General features: G+C 53.8%; 1 protein-coding gene across 10 annotated transcripts; it reads left to right on the forward strand.

Annotated features, from left to right (window-relative positions):
* Positions 1-25: 25 nt before the first annotated feature.
* On the forward strand, positions 26-17,278 carry CEP72 (centrosomal protein 72). 10 transcript variants are annotated; one of them, XM_040977351.1, is made up of 12 exons: positions 26-119; positions 3,233-3,360; positions 4,367-4,559; positions 6,715-6,823; positions 7,127-7,305; positions 8,963-9,163; positions 9,961-10,277; positions 10,509-10,647; positions 11,437-11,633; positions 14,337-14,463; positions 15,725-15,836; positions 16,948-17,278. In XM_040977351.1, exons 1-12 carry the CDS (start codon positions 41-43, stop codon positions 17,111-17,113), a joined length of 1,947 nt encoding a protein of 648 aa, XP_040833285.1. In that variant the 5' UTR covers positions 26-40; the 3' UTR covers positions 17,114-17,278. The 10 variants fall into 10 exon arrangements, with proteins under 10 accessions (XP_040833285.1, XP_040833287.1, XP_040833286.1 ...); XM_040977353.1 differs by having other exon boundaries at positions 17,078-17,278; XM_040977352.1 differs by having other exon boundaries at positions 9,976-10,277.
* Positions 17,279-17,695: the final 417 nt, after the last annotated feature.

Below are 17,695 nucleotides of genomic sequence, written 5' to 3' on the forward strand. Positions count from 1 at the left end.
CCACTGCGCAGGCGTGGCGCGCGGCGTTCAGTTTGAAAACATGGCGTCGGTCCCGCGGCTGGTTCTGTGTGAGGAAAAGATCCGGGAGAAGAGCGGCCTGGCGCCTCACCGCGACTTGGGTGAGCGGGGAACGGGGCTGGGCTTCACCTGTGCGCTGCGATGCCTGTCCCCGGCCCGTGCGCCGGGGACTAGGTTAGGGTAGGGTCCGGATGCGGGGTGGGGTCGGTCCCGGGTTGGAGTTGGTTCCCGGTTAGGATTGGGATTGGTCCCGGATTAGGGTCGGGGTTGGAATCGGGGTCGGTCCTGGGTTAGGATCGGGGTTGAGGTGGGTTCGGTACCGGGTTAGGGTTGGGATTAGAGTTGGGGTCAGGGTCAGGGTCGGGTTGGGTTGGGGTCAGTCCCCTGTTAGGGTTGGTGTTGGGGTTAGTCCCGGGTTGGGGTTTGGGTTGGTTCTGGGTTAAGGTTAGGATCAGGGTCAGTCCTGGGATGGGGTTGGGGTTGGTTTCTGGTTAGGATTATAGGATCGGGATCGGTCCCGAGTTGGGATTGGTGTTAGTGTCGGGGTTGGGGCCAGGTCGGTTCCACCTGCGGGTGGAATTCACACCCACATCTGACTCGTTCCTGGAAGATTGTGCCAGGAACCTCCGGTCCTCAGTTTTATGTTTTGAAGCTTTAAGTTATTCAATTTTCCTTCTTAGAAAATATTTATTTATTATAAATGGCACAAGAAGCACTGTTGGATCTCCGCCCACTGGTTTACTGTCCACAGGCCTCCTCAAAGACCCCCATCCAGCTTGACCACTGGGGCTGAGCACCCTGAAATTCTCTGAGGTGCCAGTGCGGTTGAGGCTCACCCCCATATTCTGACACTTGCGTCTCAGTTGGAACTCGTTAGTTGTCTGCTGTTCTAGTGAGGTTAGGGGGCTTGGGGTGCAGGCCATGGAGGTTAGTGGGGACCCTGAGAGTCCACCTCTCATCTTGCTGGAGGTCTTGGCTTTATTTTTCTCCTGTGTATTTTTTGGTTTCAAATCTCACTTGTTTGTTATTTTTATTCTTTTCACTTCCCTTACACCCTCCCCATCATGTTTATTTATGAATCTAGAAGAGCTCCAGAGAGTGAGAGATAAGTCTGCTGTCTGGTGGCTCACTGCCCACAGGCCTGCAGTGCCTAGACTGCAGCTGGCGTAGCTGTGAGCTGGGTGCTGCAGCTTGGACTGTGAGCCAGGCACTCTAGTCCAAACCGCCTTGTGAGCTGGACACTACAGTCCAAGCTGCCCTGTGAGCTGGGTGCTGCAGTCTGAGTCCCGCTGTGAGCTGGGGTGCTGCAGTCCTGTGAGCCGGGTTCTCCAGTCGGAGCCATGCAGGCAGGCAAGTGGTCCAATTGTTTGAGCCATCCGTTGTGAGTTCAGTTTGTTATTTAGGTCTCTGGCACATCACTGATGTTAGGTTGCTGATGTGGGCAACGAATGCATTAATTTGCAGTCCAGGTTCTTGTCTCCCACACAAGAAATGTTGTGCCGGATTTTGAAATCCCCAGAAAATCATCAAGTCTGAAGTCGGTGCTGAGGCATAAAGGTGGTTTATTCAGGTTGACCTAGGTCTCCCAGCCACCTCCCCCAGCCCAGCATGGCTGGACTGGGGGAGGGGCAGCCGCAGCGGAGGCTGCTGCAGGATCCACAGGGAAGGCAAAAAAAAAAGCGCGCACGAGAGCCAGAGCCCCCCAGTTCTTATACATTTCAGGCTATTAATTATACAGTCATGATTTAGCACGCTTCTATTGGTGGATTTGAAACAAGCAACTTTCAAAAAGTACAAACTGATGAGCTATAGGGCGGTGGATCTTATCAAACACCAGGTACCTCCTTCCTGAGGAGTGGTCTGCCTACGTGTCCTGCCAGGTGTTACGTAGACTATCAGGCCTGGAGTTCACACAGCCCCCAGCCGAGCCATAAAGAAGGATCACAAAAGGCAGAAAACACCTAGGTTCTTCAGAAACACTAAGTGGAGGCTAGTGCTGTGTGAAAATAGGGGCAGTGTTTATGTACCTGAAGAAATACACATAGATTCATGCTCAACTGTGGACCTCTCCACCTAGAAGAACCTGGAGTGGTCAGTCCGATAGCGTCCACAGTGGGGCAAGGATACTCTGTCCTTCCACTCATTTGTGAAGAAAAGGGTGGCACGCATGTGAGAGCTGAGTGACAGCTGCTTTTTGGGATGGTTGGTGTGTCAAGCAGACAGTTAAAACAGCACTGGGCCCGGCACAATAGGCTCGTGGCTGAGTGCTCACCTCACAACTGCCAGGATCCCATTGGGCACTGGATCATGTCCTTGCTGTTCCACTTCCCATCCAGCTCCCTGCTAGTGGCCTGGGAAAGCAGTCGAGGAAGGCCCAACGCCTTGGGACCCTGCACCCACATGGGAGACCTGGAGGAACTTCCTGGCTCCTGGCTTTGGATCTGCGCAGCACCGGCTGTTTCGGTCACTTGGGGAGTGAGTCATCAGATGGAAGATCTTCCTCTGTTTCTCCTCCTCTCTGTATATATGACTTTGCAGTAAAAATAAATAAATCTTAAAGAAAAAAATAAAGAGACATTGTTGTTTTGCAGGGGTACAAGAATTCTAGTATACCTAAACTTGATCTAATTCCACCACTTCATTTTGAGTTCTCCTTCCTGTGTGGGTGTTGGTACTCATCCATGCTGCCCTTTGTGAGTTCTGTTTCCTGTTCAATTCTCTATCCTTGTTGCTAGTTTTGTTATTAATTTTCTTCCTTTTTAAAGATGAGTAATTATGCGGTGTCATGAGTTCTTATTTGAGTCTCCTGTCTACAGCCATTGTTGTGTTGCAAGTTGTCTGTGCTCATGCAGCGCCTGCTGGGTGCTGTTTCCGACAGTGCTGGCTGCTGATTTCTGCTGATGGGAGAAAGATGAGTACTACCTAGTCACAGCTAGGTGGGCCACAGGTCCATCCTGTAGTCTGTGCTGGCCATGGCAGGTTCAGGAAATCTGGGAGTGAGGGAAGTGCTGGCTCAGCTGACCTCACCATCTACTGGTGAGGCACATCAGTCTGATGGGGTAGCACCCAAGGGTGCAGAGGGTGAGGAGCCTGGTTAGGTACTGAAGGTCCGGGTTCAGGGTAGGGAGTTGGGGCTTCAGACCCACTCTAAGATTTTGAGCTTTTATTTATTTTCAATTTAAGAAATACTGAAGTGTCTGTTTTCTGTTTTTAGCTGAGCTTCAGTCATTGTCTGTTCCTGGAACTTACCAGGAAAAAATTACTCACCTGGGCACTTCTCTGATGAAGTTGAGAGGTTTGAGGTCTTTGGATCTCTCCCGCAACTCCTTGGTTAGTCTGGAGGTAAGTTTTAGGTTTGTTTCATGAAAGAAAATTTACCACTATCGAAATTGGCAGAGAATACATTTATGGTAAAGCCATCTTCGAGGTGAAGTACTTAACATGCATGCAAGCTGCACACTTCTGTGACAGCATTGTGTGTCACCTTTTGTCCTAGGCCTTTGATGGACGTGATTGAGTCCTCAGAGGAGTGAAATGAGAGGCCTGGGGCTGCACATCTCCTCACTCTCCACCCATACAAGTTGCCTAGCCACCACCCCCCTCCCCCCCTCCCCCCGCATCCTGCCTTGGCAGGTTTCTTGCTGTTAAATGGTGGGTGCTTGTTCTGTCATGGGGCGGTAGTCCATGTGACTTCACAGCTTGTAGAGAAATCCATACACTAGCCCCTGTGTGGGCTTTGCAGAGACCACACCTCACATGGGGCCCCAGTTCCCCGCCCCTCAGGATCACAGGCAGCTTCCCATCTGACTGGACTTGTCTGTACTCAGCTTCCTAGTCTTTAAATGCCCAGTGGGATTGTACACAGATTCAGGGATGTGCAAGTCACCTGCAAGCTGCCGTGCCGTGAGAACCAGTGCATGTGACGCCTCAGACTTGCCCTCGCAACTCACTGTGCAGCAGAGGGTGGCTGCTGGAGAGCAGTGTGCATTCCTTAAGGCTCTGTGTGCTTACCTGGATGGGACACTTCTTGCTTGTAAGATGGTACTGCGAAGTCAGAACTCCTTAGCACACAGGAGGCTAGGGAGTGGCCATTTCTGAGGAGACAGTAAAGTAAGGAAGAAGGACGAGGACAGGCACTGTGACCTCACAACCTCTGGTTGCTCATCTGTAACTGCCCTGGGCACACTTGCTGTTTAGACGCCATATATGGCAGATATGGTAGAAGAGTCTGGATTCGAACATCTCTCCTGGGTGGATAGATGGGGATGTTGTCCACATTGTTGATGGCTTGCTTTGCTGTGTTCGTCTTTAAAGTGTGAGCTCACCTGCTGTGTTTTCCTATGAACAGGGCATTCAGTACCTGACTGCACTGGAAAGCCTCAATCTCTACTACAATTCAATCTCCTCATTGTCTGAAGTCTTCCGGCTCCACTGCCTGACAGAGCTCCGGGACGTGGACTTTAGGTTGAACCCTGTGGTGAAGAGCGAGTCCGATTACCGCCTATTTGTGGTGCACATGCTGCCCCGACTGCAGCAGCTGGGTAGGGCAAGAGTGTCGGGCTTCTGTGCTGTAGGCAGCTGCCTTGGGGGACAGGGCCTGTGGGGCCTCGCCTGAGTGCTCATGTGTAGACATGGGCTGCAAGAGTGCCGTGCGTGCAGGTGGATGTGTGTCCCAGGATAGGTCCTGGCATGACCCCGGGAGCCTAGGTGGCTGCATACAAGTTCACAGCCAGGCCACCAGCAAAGGGTGAACACATTCATCTCCTATGCTAGGAATTCTCTGGCCAGTTCAGGTTCATAGGGACATTTTAAAGTGACATTTACATGTTGATTTTAGGCAAACAGCAGCAGCAGGAGATGAATGGGGCATGAGTAAGCTGGCCTATTTACGAAGCCACACTGATGTGGCTGAGATCGTCTGGCTGTGGCCCAGATCCTTCACCACATTGGGAAGGAATTCACAGAGCAGACATGAAGGTGCTCAGGAGTCAAAAGTTTAGGGTCAACGAAAAGGAATGTGGGAGAGGGGTACCCAGCATGCATGTGGGAGGTGTGGGCATCTTAGCTGAATATTCAGCAAGAGCAAGCTGGGGGCAGAGCTTCAGTCTTGGCAGTGTGTGTTCTCCCAGGGAATCTCGGCAGTGCTGTAGTGTCAGGTCCTGATGGTGGCGTGGGGAGAGCAGGCCACGGTGATTATTCAGGTGACCTATGGCTCAACCTGGGGACAGCCTGTAGCCATAGTGGGTGTTCCATGCTGAAGCTGGTGTGAAATTTGTACAGGAACTTGGTAACGTGGAGACAAAGGATTCAGAATGCTGCAGACTGGGCTGTGCACCTGCCGTACCTGCAGGATGGAACTAAGCCTAGATTCAACTCCCAAGAGGTCAGCACAGGGCCTAGGTTGTATGAAACCTGACCCTGGGGTTCTTCCATCCTAGCCAGTGGGCACTTCTGTGGGTACTGCTTGTGTAGAAGTGGCAGGTGAAGATGGTGTGAAGGACAGTTCAGGGCTATGTGAGAGAGAGGTCAGGGCTGTGTGTTAGGGACAATTCAGGGCTATGTGAGAGAGAGGTCAGGGCTGTGTGTTAGGGACAGTTCAGGGCTATGTGAGAGAGAGGTCAGGGCTGTGTGTTAGGGACAGTTCAGGGCTATGTGAGAGAGAGGTCAGGGCTGTGTGTTAGGGACAGTTCAGGGCTATGTGAGAGAGAGGTCAGGGCTGTGTGTTAGGGACAGGTCAAGGTTGTATGAGACGTCAGGGCTGTGTGAACGAGAGCTCATGTCTGTGTTAGGGACAGTTCAGGGCTGTGTGAGAGAGAGCTCATATCTGTGTTAGGGACAGGTCAGGGCTGTGTGAGAGAGAGCTCATGTCTGTGTGACGGACAGGTCAGGGCTGTGTGTGACTGATGTTTCCTTCCATCTTGGGTATGTCTGAGGAGGCTGGAAGAAAGATCTCAGCTTCTCGCCAAATTGCAGGAGTGGGTGGGGAGTGAATCCCTGAGGAAGACCTGGGAGAAGGCTCCTATGGCCCCAATTCACTTCCCAGGTGTCTGCAGGCTCCTCAGTATGATTGAAGGAAGTCCCAGGCAGTCCAAGCAGCAGGTCTGTGGTGGTGGGAGAGTCTGAATCAGGGTCAGTGGCCCCTTTCTCCCCCATCCCTGTCCAGTGGTGACCCCAGTTTCATTTCAGGTAAGCTGTCTACTTGGGCTCTCTTATGTGCTTGCCTCAGGACACCGTGTGCACCCATGTGATTGGTGTATTGCCAGGGTAGAGGCCGCACATTTGCAGTGTCTCCTGGGAGCATAGCCGTGGGCTTCAGTGTAGGGCTCCAGGATCACTGTCACGTGAAACCTGCTGAGAGCGGAGTGACTTATTGGGATCCATACTTGGATTCTATGTTGAGTTGTCAGCTTCAGCAGCTTCTAAGTGCTGAAGTTGGGCTTTTCCAGAAATGTTGCCATTCTTGTTGTGGGTAATTGGACAGTTGCTTTCCTCTTGGTGAGGTTTAGTCTCAATGTCTCAGGACGTTTTTCTAGAGCAGAGGTAGACAAGCCTTCCCACAAAGATTCTGTGTGCCCCCTGTTCCCCATGGTGCTGGTCAGAGGACCAGGGGGTACATACAGGGGGTGCAGAGGAACACTGGGGAAGCCAGGGGCTGTACCCAGGTGAACGACTGGGCCCTGTGGCCTTTCCCCTCAGATGATCGTCCTGTGAGAGACAGTGAGCGGAAGGCTTCAAAGCTGCATTTTGCTTCCGAGGATTCAGTGGACTCAAGGGAAAGCTTCTCAGCTGCCGTAAGAGCTCCAAGGTCAGAGGCACCCTCAGACGGGCTGTGGGCTGGACACCTGTGCATTGCCAACCCTGGAGAGCAGGGAGCACTGCTTCCACTGCCCCAGGCCTGAGCTGTATTTGAGGTCGCTGCTCTCCTGGTACAGTCCTGGTCCCCCACTTGGATGCTATAAGCAGAACTCACTTACCTAGATTAGGGGACACTCAGTGCCCCCTCCTGCCTTGCTCACCTGAGACAGGGCCTCCTGCCAGCAGTGGCTGCACACCGCTCCCCTCCGCTACACACACCTCAAGACTCTGATGCCTGTCCTGTCCTTTGCAGACCCCTCCCCTCCCAAGCCCGGTGCACAGATACCTCTGCCAAGAAGTGCTTGGTCATGGATGCTGATGATGAGGCCGTCCTGAACCTCATTGCTGAGTGCGAGTGGGACCTAAGCAATCCACCCCGGAGCAGCAGCTCCAGCCAGAGGGAGTGCGAGACCGACCTCCACAGCACCCCAGGTGTGTGCGGTGTGCACAGCCACCCTAGGCCCACTTTGGCAGACAGGGTCTTCTTCAGGCCCTCATGTTTTGGACTTCACCAGGACACCACTTGTTGAGCCCCGAGGCAGTGCGAAAGTGGAACACTTGGTGGGGTGGGCACAAAGGAAAAGAGAAAACCAAGCCCAGTGGGAGCCAGGGAAGAGGAGGGGTGTGGAGGTAGGAGGTAAAGCATCGGGTTGAAGGTGAATGCCAGGGCTGGGGTGGGTTCCCTACATGGGGAGTAGACCCATGAAGCTGATGAAAGCAGCCGAGAGTGCCCTCAGTGTGCCCAGGAGGCAGAATATCCAGCCATGGGGACTGGGGCTGCTTCCTCTTGAAGAGGAACTCCCTCCATGATTTCAAAACTTGGTCCCTGGTGGCCGTCAGCAGGTGCCACTCGGCTGGCCGGGGTTCTGTCCTTGGTTGGTGGGTGCAGTGTTGGAACAGGCTGCTCTTACAAGTCTCAGGTGACCAAGGAGGTAGTGGAAGAGAAGGTTCTGCCAGCCCACTCCATCTCTCTCTGCTTAGTCACTCTGTAGCCTGCAGGGCAGCCTTGCTGACCTGGACCTCTGTGGACCCTGGTAGGTGGGAGTATCCCCTGGGTTGTGCAAGACAGTTGCCCTCAGTATCATGTGCCTTTGTACAGTCCTAGGTGGGGTCTGTGAGATGTGACAATCCCCAGAGCCAGCTGCCAGGACCCTCCCTCGGTCCCTACGCTCCATCTTGTGCCAGTCAGCACTAAAAGTCCATAGGAGAAGACTTGGGGCTGTATCAGACTGGAGAGGAAGCCAGACCAGGCTAACTGTATCTGTGTCTCCTTGTGAGTGCTGCAGTTGGGACTAGAGTCTATTATTGATCTTCAATTTCCCCCAAATACCAGGGAGAGACTAGTGTCTGAGGTAGACTGGATGTCAGCCAGCAGGGGTCAAGAAGGCTGAGTTCAGGCTGTCCAGGAGGGCTGCTGCAAGATCTGGCTTGGTTTCTGCCGATGCCTTGAGGAGTTTCTGAGAGTTCTCAGTGCACGGCAGCAGGTACAGGCAGAGCGTGGACACCTGCCCTGCCCTCAGCCTGGTTTCTCCTGCAGACCCTGGGGGGAACTCCCTACAGGTTAGGTTTGCATTTTCCTGACAGCCAGAGTATGGTCTCCATCTGCATGCCTTCTTTCTGAGACAACTCAAGTCTGCCCCCTTTTTAATGTGATTCTACTCCTGCTGCTACTGAGCTGGCTTTTGAAGATAAGTCCCCTGTCTCAGGTATAATTGGCTTGCTGTGTCCTAACACAGGTGCACACATGTGTATTGCTGTGTCCAAGCACAGGTACACATGTGTGTTGCTGTGTCCCTACATAGGTATGCACACATGCGGCTTGCTATGTCCTAACACAGGTGCACGTGTGTGGTTTGCTGTCGCCTGATGCATTACACATAATCTCTGGATCACCCATCTGGCGACTCCTCTGTGCACTTTGATGTGTGGCTGCTCGGCTGTGTCCTGTGTCCTATGCTCTGTCTTCTGTGGAACTTCTTGACACCACTGTCCATGTCAGTCCTGGGCTGAGGGATAGTATGCTTAGTGGCAGTCAGTGACTGGAGGATATGTTCAGTGTAACATGTGATAATGTGTTTGTAATGAACAGAGTCAGACCCGTTGGCACAGCACCAGTGTGGGGATTCTGTGAAGAAGGGCCAGGAACCTTTCCAGAGGAAAGGCAGCTCCAGAGGGATCTGTGTGGGGAGACAGCCCCAGAACCACCACTGTGGGGAGCTCCCCGCACAGTTCGGCGCACTCCAGGCCTTCCATGTGTGTGGATCACACGGCCACTTCACCCCTCATCCAGGTAGTCCTGTGACCCCTGCTGCTGCCCTGTGAGCAGCAGATGGTGTCGTGTCTGTTGTCACTGTGTGTCCTTTGCTGTTTGGATTGCTGACTGGGGAAATGTGCTGAGATATCTCAGGGGAGGAGTGAGTACATGGAAGCTGGAGATCTGCTCGGAAGCCACATTTCTGCATGAGCACACACACAGGCAGACAGATGCGCATACATACACATGCCTGCTCTGCCTTTCCCCACCACTCTTTGCCCTCTCCTTCGCTTGCACTACAACATAGACGTGGGTTATGATGGCAGCTATACTTTTTAAATTAACATTGAGAGAAATTAAGCTTGGTATGAGGGCCAGCATCCCTTTTTGGAGCGTTGGTTCCAAGCCCAGTTGCTCCACTCCCACCCAGCTCCCCATTAATGTACCTGGGAAGGCAGCAGAGGATGGTCCAAATGCTTGGACCGCTGCCCCATAGGAGAGACCCAGATGGAGGTCTTGGCTTCAGCCAGCCCTGGCTCCTTTTGTGGCCATTTGGGAAGTGAGCCAGCAGGTGGAGGTATTTTCTGTCTCACTCTTGCTCTCTCTGCGTGCCTCAACCTTCCCAAAAAATAAGTAGATAAATCCTTTTTTGGAAAGGACATAACTAAATAGTCTTATAGGGGTCTGTTGCTCCAGTGACAGAGACTGCACTGGCAGCGTCTGGGTGTGGTTGTCAATTGATGGAGTGGACACATGTGGCGCACTATGGGGGGGATGGACACCTTGTACACTGCCCTCTATGTGCACACAAGCCTGACTGCTGGGCCCTGGAAGACCTGGTATGGCAGGGCCTTCTCTTGTTACAGACTCTGTGGATGTTGGGGACTTGGCCTCCTCTTCTCAGAAGTCGAGTCTGTTGGCACCAAAGGTCCCTGGTGTTCTGCCCGCTCCTGAGAAGTTCCGGAAGCGGCGGATGCCTGGGGGCAGGTTCCAGGCCCCTTTGGACCAGGAGAATCTGAGCTGCCTGGAGGAGGGGCTGAGCAGGCTGAGTGAGGCCTCGGAAGGCAGGGGCAGCAGGGCCTTTTCTCTTTCGGGGGCATCAGAGGAGGTGGAAGAGCCACGTGCCCAGAGCACCAATGATGCCAGAGAGGTGAGGGTGCCCCTTTATGGATGCCCAGTGACCTGTGTTGAAGTGCTCCCATGATTGGGCTCAGTGACCATGATTTCTATGTGCTTCAGTCTGCACCAAGGGAGGAGGGAAGGGTGGACCTGAAGACACTGTCCCTCACCTGGCTCAGGGCTGTGGTCCCCAGGCTGGAGGTGTGAGAGATGACCGGAAGGCCGTGTGGAGTGACCTCCACGTTGGTGATTGTCCCCTCAGCCGTCTCCCAGAGTACACTTGGCAACCGCCCCTGGCACAAGGACTGCATTGGAGGTAGCCTTCCTGGGAGCCATCCTTGACCTGGTGGACAGGTACTGGAGCGGCTGCAAGTCCCTACATGGCAACGAGGCATTTCTTGGTGAGTCGGGGCCCAGGGGCTCATGCTACCAGACCGCTTCCTTTTATGGGTGTGGTTGGTCAGCAGTTGGGTCCTCTGCATGGGTCCCCTGCACCCTCATAGACTCGTGTATGATGTCCTGGTGTCAGCATCTGGCCTGCCCTAGTGAGCAGTGCCTTACCCAGAGCCAGGTGCATAGCTGCGTGCAGGGCTCGAGAGGCTGTTGACAGGTTTGCTTCTGAGAGTGGTGGGTGCCAGGCCAGTTGCAGTCTCCTTCCATCTGGATTGTCCTTAAGTCCCTGGGGATACCTCCTTTGTCTTGGATCTGGGGGTGGCTCACAGTGTTCCTAGGGGAGCTGGGACTAGCCCATAGGCCTCTGACAGGATCTGGGGTGTGGTATACCAGGCTGCCCTGGGGCTCTCGCCCTCAGGGGTATCAGCCTCTGTGCCCCTGCTGAGTCAGAACACTACACCCCAGGAGCTCTTGTCCTCCTGACATCGCTTTGGAGGGCCCATGTTGAACAGAAGGGTCTTTCACTCGTCCTGCTGGTCAGGGGCAGTGGGATTGGGCTGGGTGCTGTGTATGTGGTGGATGTCATGTGGGGCTATGTGTGGCTACAGTGACCCACCCAGAGCTGTTCAGACACGGAGTCTGCTAAGGCTGCCTGTTCTCCAGGCCAATGGAGCTGACCCAGTGCCTTTGCCTTTCATGTCTGGCACACATGTGTGTCCCTCAAATATGTTGGGTGTGTTATGTTTCTGTTTCACCCTTACGTACAAGCACTGGTAACATTTCATTTTTACTTCTAGCTCAAGCAAGACACATCTTGTCATCTGTTCCAGAGCTGACAGTAGCTCAGGACACGTCAGCAGGTGTGAGTGAAGAAGTGAACTTCCTGACTCTTGAGAACAAATCTTTGCAAAACCACCTTGCCGACCAGCAGCAGCAGCATGCCCAGAAAATGAGCGAGGTGATGTCAGAACTCCATGAAGCACGGCAGGAGATGGTGAGCTAGGCCCCATGTTGGTCTCTCAATGGGGAGCTGTAGCATGGCCTACCCTTAACTGTCCTGAGCGCTGCGCACCCTGCTGCCCTGTAGGACTAAAACCCATCCTCCTAGGCCCATGCTACCTCTCTTACCACCTGCCCAGGACTGGACTTGAGTGGGGCCGCCTGTGTAGGGGCTGATGGCTGATTTCATAGCAGCTATGACAGGACAATGGGATGGACCCCATCCAAGCTAAGTCTTTGTGTCATCCCTAGACTTCTGTGGAATCACTGCAGGCTGGATGCTTGACACTGAGCTACCCACAGGCTAGCCCTGGCTGGCTGGAGCTATGTGATAGTTGATAGCCGTGGGTTGTGTCGTGAGTGAGAGGAGACTGTGAGGCTGCCAGCTGAACCTACAGGGCTCTGGGTTACTTGTCTGTGTCCTCCTAGCAGGTGACCACAAAGGAAGCCGTATGAAGTGGCATAAACTTGAACAGTGGGAGGGAAAAGAACAGCATAGATAAGCACATGGAGTTCTTCATGACCTTGACTGCAGAGTTTGTCACGATGGGATTTTCCTGATAATTGGAAGTCTTCCCTGTTATCTTGCTATTATGCAAGCCTGTGTGAAGGACTGTGTCTGACTCAGCAGCAGAGGAGGTTGCTGCCACCACATTGAACCCTGCCATGGCAGCCCTTTGTCCAGCAGCTCACAGGGGCTGCCTAAGCCCTCCTGAGTTGTCACATCATGGGACTGGTGATCTGAGACAGCCCGGGCTGACAGAGTCACTTGTGTATGTGAGAGAAAGGAGTGGAAGATGTTGGAGCCACAGTCACCTCATGTGAGAAGCAGGAGTAGAAAATTTTGACTAAGCTTTGAAAAATAGCTGGCATCTTTGCTTTTTATAATATGCTCTTGGAGATCCCCCACAGGCTTCATTTTTAATGCCCAAAACAGTGAAACACAGGTCCGGCACAGTAGCCTAGTAGCTAAATACCTCACCTGTGTAAACCAGGAACCCATATGGGTACCAGTTCGCATCCCAGCTGTTTCATTTCCCTTCCAGCTCTCTGCTTGTAGCTTAGGAAAGCAGTAGAGGATCGCCCAAAGCCTTCAGATGCTGCACCTATGTGGGAGACCCAGAAGAAACTCCTGGCTCCTGGTTTCAGCCATTGTGGCCACTTGGGGAGTGAACCAGTGGACAGAAGATGTTTCTATCTGTCTCTCCTTCTCTCTATAAATTTGACTTTCCAATAAAAATAAATCTTTTTTAAAAAGTGAAATGCTACTTGTACCTTCACTGAACACACATATTTTATGTGCACTTTGTACCTATTACTCCTGCATCTGGAAAAGCTTGGGGCCCTGGGAGCCTGTGCAGGGAGTGATGACCCTATGGTGAGTGCACAACGGTTGCACAAGGGAACAGCAGCTGGGACCTCTTCTGGCTTTTGCAGTAACCAACAGGGTCCAGCAGAGCCTGGCAGTTGCAGTAACCAACAGGGTCCAGCAGAGCCTCGCAGTTACAGTAACCAACAGGGTCCAGCAGAGCCTGGCAGTTGCTTTGTACTAGTGTCGTTTTATGTGGCCACATGAGCACCTGCCCCTTCCCCTGTTTGTGCAGCCTGACCTACTCTTTATAGAAGACAGTCTCGAGCCCCGTGTGAATGCAGCCAGAGCTTTCTGTTGGCCAATGTCTGGAGCGCTCAGCTGCCTCATCTCATCCTGCTTCTCCAGGGCCACCATGGCTGGTACCAGCACAGAGAAAGAGCCCGGGCCAGAGCTTGGAGGACTCTGCCACTTGAGGGCTGTGCTCCAGGGAGACACTAGCGTTTCCCACAGCTTCATCAGCAGCCCCGTTTGTTCCCTGGAGGGAAGGCGTCTCTCCAGAGTGCACTGTATAGGTGGAAGCCACTCCTAACCTCATGTCCAGAGTGCAGCCTGCTGGGCAGGTGCACCATGGTCAGTCCCCTGCTGCTCCTCCCACAGGGAGGGACTGTCCCAGGAGCCCAGAATGCAGCTCATGGACCAACAGCCCCCTCCCCTGGGGAGCACACCCAGCACAGATGTCCACCAAGAGGTTGTGCTTAGCCCAGGACAGGCAGGAGAGGGAGGTGGTGTGGAGGCCCTTGGAGGAAGATCTGAGAGGAATGATCCCAGGCATAGGGACCAACTTCTACCAGGAGACCGGACGTGTGCCTAGGGGGCCATCAAGGGAGGTACTTGCCAGAGGAGCTTTTCTGAACTTGAGTGCCTGTGGCACAGACTTCGATGCTTTCCTGGGAAAGTTTCCCATTTAGGCCACTTGGTCAGTGTGTGTGCTGGTACCTGGAAGGGAGTGGATGGGTGCCCCTGCAGTTGTGGGGCCACAGGTCCTGTTGTGGGCATGGCCTTTTCCGTGCATTTTGGAATAGCAGGGGCCTGAAGTGTCACTCTCACCTGTGAGGTGTGCCCAGTGGCATCCCCGGTATGCAGATTAAAACCCGAGCAGCACACCTCCACAGAGACCCTGGACCCCCAGTGACACTGCCCCACTGTCCTTCATCATTCAGTCTGGTCTCTATGACCAGGCTTTGCATGCTGGTTGCTCACCCCATCCCTGCAGGCCAGAGCAGTGTGGGCAGAAAAGCCTCCTGGTGGCCCCTGTGTTCCCAGGGAGGAGGCTGACATGAGCACTGCAGCGCTTGCCATGGCTGTGTCAGTTGTCTGTGTCCATAGGGCGACTTGAGGCAACATTTAGACAAGTCCCTGGAGGAGAACAGCAGCCTGAAGTCCCTCTTGTTCAGCATGAAGCAAGAAATGGAAAGTGCAGAGGCTTCTGCAGTGCTCAACTCACAGATCACTGGTGAGTCTGTGCAGGGGCAGTGTGGCTCCTCAGGAGTGAGGTGCCCACATTGGTGGACACATGAGGCCAGGCCGGAGGGTGCACCCTGCCCTGGCTGACCTCTGCTCAGCTGTGCCATCCAGGCAATGCCTGGCCTCTCCTTTCCTCTCCCCACTCCTCTGGGCTCTTGCCATTTGCTCAAATTTTGTTGGTGTTTTAGGTCCAGGTGCCTGTGCATGGCATAGTCCTCCCAAGAATGCTTTCCTGGCATTCTTGCTTTCTTGTTCAGAGCCTCTGCCCTTCGGCAGTACATAGTGGAGGGCCCTGTTGCCTCTGGCCACCTAATTGTAGCCCTGGTCTAAAAAGTGGCTATGCAAGGTGTAGACCCCAGCCCTGCCTGCTGGCACAAGCAGGCAGTGTACGGACAAGTCCCTGCCCCATGGCTTTGGGTGGGTGGTCCTGTCCTACCACCAGCTGCTGGGGCCAGCAGATTGTCCTTGCCTCTTGAATTGGGTACTAAGATGTTGATGGTGGTGGAGGGGGATGGTGATTGACTATTTTTTAATAAGGCATATTGTTATTTTTTTAAATAAACGTTTATTTTTATTTGAAAGAGTGACAGAGACTGGGTAGGTGGGGGGTTCTCCATATGCTCTTTGACTCCACAGATGTCTGTAACAGCCAGGGTTGGGCTGGATCAGGTCAAAACTAGAAACCAGGAATTCCATCTTGGTCTCCCATGTGGGTCACAGGGCCCTAAGTCTGTGAGGCATTGCTTGCCTCCCAGGCATATTGGAAGGAAGCTGGACTGGAAGCCAAGGATCAGGCACAATGATGTGGGAACAGGCATCCCAGGCCGCTACTGAACCCCCTGTGCCACTGCCCCCACCCTCTTGCTGTTTCATTAACAGGGACCTGGGGCATCCTCCCAGCCTAGAACCAGGAGACCACCGCCCAGTTCCCACAATCCCTTTCATGCCCTTGACCTGGGGTAGATGCGGAAGCAGACTAGACTTCAGGGGATACCATGTCACGTCATACTTTGCTGGGAGGGCTCTGTGGCCCACATGGCCTGTGACCGTCCTGCTCCACCCGATGACTGGCCTTAGCAGGATGCTTTTACAGTCAGCTGTGAATGTGGCTATGTTTGTGTCCGTTTCTGTTTGGGAAGCCAGTAAATCAGTAGATGTGCTTCCCTCCTTGGGTTGGGTGGGGGCAGCGCCAGGTGTTGTAACTACCTTGCGGGCCCTGCTGACAGGCCACACTCTCCTTTGTACCACAGGGCTTCAGACAAGTGTAAAGCGGTTATCAGAGGAGGTGGTGGAGCTGAAGCAGCACCTGGAGCGCTATGACCAGATCCAGGAGCTCACACGCATGCTGCAGGAGAGCCACAGGTCAGGCACGCTGTGGAAACGCTGTCCCAACCTGGGGACATGCAGGGTGGACCATATGATGTGGATGGTGTGAGGTCACTGCCATGTAGGCAGGGAAGAGAGGGAAGAGGGGCCGGGGGCGGTCCCTGTCCTCACTGCAGTGACTGCAAGCCCAGCTACGTTCCTGGATGCGTGCTGGGAAGGGAGAGGGGCCTGAGTGTGGAGTATCACAGCCGAGCTGCCTCATGGTTCAAAGCCAGCCGAAGCTAGGACAATGGGAGCTGCCTGGCTGCAGCACACAGGGAAAGCGGGCTTGTGGTCAGTGCTCCTGCTGCTGCCCTGGGTCCTCTGCCCAACTTCTGAGGCTGCCATGCTTACACATGGGTTTGGGTCGAGTCTAGTCCAAGTGCAGCCAGGCCCTGGCCTTCGGGAGTGAAGCCACAGGTGTCTGGAGCAGCATGGTGACAGTGGAATGGCCATAGGTCTCCAAAGTGGGCACGGATCTTAGAGTGGGTGAGGCATACAGAAGAAAGGAGATGGCAGTCCACAGCTCAGGGCAGGGCCAGGTCAGGCCAGGTGTCCAGCAGGCTAGGGTGGTCAGCAGCCCCACTGCAGGACATTGTGGGCTTGCTACACACATTTGCTCTGCAGCCCTAGGGCCTCTGCATGGCAGGTCTGTCAAGACAGGTGACCTGTGGTGAGTTTGGCTTTGCTTGGGCTGATGCCAGCTTATACAGACACAGGGACACGTGCTTCGATAATACCTGGGGACCCTGGGGACCTGGAGTGCTCAAGTTGGCTTGATGCCGCCATTTCTGAAACTGAACAATGGCATGAAGGCCCAGCAGGTGCTGCTGTGTGGCTGTGTCTTCCTGAGCATGGGAACGGTGTGCTGGTGGAGATGTTACTCATAGACCTTCGATTCCACAGCACGGGGCAATAAGGAGCTGGGCCTGAGAGGCCAGGGGCAGTTGGGTGATGGTCAGTGGGGAGGGGATGATTGGACCACAGGGATAGGTGGGTAGACCTGGACTTGGCAGAAAGACCTTGGCCTGTAGACTTGGGAACAGCCAACATGGCCAGGCAAGACACTGCTGCAGAGAGCAGCCATTGCCTCACTGTCGTTGTCCAGCTCCCTGGTCAGCACCAACGAGCACCTGCTGCAGGAGCTGAGCCAAGCACGGGCACAGCACAAGGCGGAGGTGGAGCAGATGCACTGGAGCTACCAGGAGCTCAAGAAGACCATGGCCCTGTTCCCGCAGTGCAGCGCCAGTCCCAGCGGCCGGCAGTCCTGCTGAGCCAGAGGCACGCACCCTCCTGTTCCTTCACCTTGTGAGCAGCCTCACCCCGTCGCAACTCAGGGTGCTTTCAGGGCCTAGAGCTCAGCTTTTTGTGCTTCCCTAAGATAACTCATTAGTGGCCTTTGCCTATTTCAATAAACAAGTACTTTGTTCTGAAAGTTAGCTGATTAGTGGCTTGTTATAAATTATAATGTGTTTCACATGGAGTTGTTGAATAAAGCAAGCTATATGTTGTGGTATGTGAACAGCAATAGAGACATCCCAAGACCTGATGGAAGCACTGATTGGAGTGGAAAGCTCACGGTGCTGTTTGTGGCAAGAGTGGAGCAGAACAGTATGTAGCCAAGCCTCCCCTCCTGCTGTATCGTGAAGGATTTGACGCTAGGTTCTCTGACTGGAAACCTCTCATCTTAGGTAATACTAGTTTGAGAGGAGAAACAAGTCAATTTTTAAAGCAGGGTTCAGGAAGAATGAACCTGAGGAGAAAGTGTGTGTGTGATACTGTGTATATGTGTGTGAGACTGGCTAAGTGTATATGTGAGTCTGGGGAGAGAGTGGACTAGGAGCAGGGCTGTGTTT

The sequence above is a fragment of the Ochotona curzoniae genome, unplaced genomic scaffold (assembly GCF_017591425.1).
Source record: "Ochotona curzoniae isolate NIBS_2020 unplaced genomic scaffold, NIBS_Ocur_1.0 contig_2754, whole genome shotgun sequence".
Classification (NCBI taxonomy): domain Eukaryota; kingdom Metazoa; phylum Chordata; class Mammalia; order Lagomorpha; family Ochotonidae; genus Ochotona; species Ochotona curzoniae.

What these genes read in the sequence shown, in the direction of transcription:
- CEP72 (XM_040977351.1), top strand. Translation starts at nt 41, where the DNA reads ATGGCGTCGGTCCCGCGGCTGGTTCTGTGTGAGGAAAAGATCCGGGAG. An exon ending in CGACCTCCACAGCACCCCAG is followed by an intron (nt 7,306 to 8,962) that starts GTGTGTGCGGTG and finishes TGTAATGAACAG; the next exon opens with AGTCAGACCCGTTGGCACAG. An exon ending in GCACCAATGATGCCAGAGAG is followed by an intron (nt 10,278 to 10,508) that starts GTGAGGGTGCCC and finishes TTGTCCCCTCAG; the next exon opens with CCGTCTCCCAGAGTACACTT.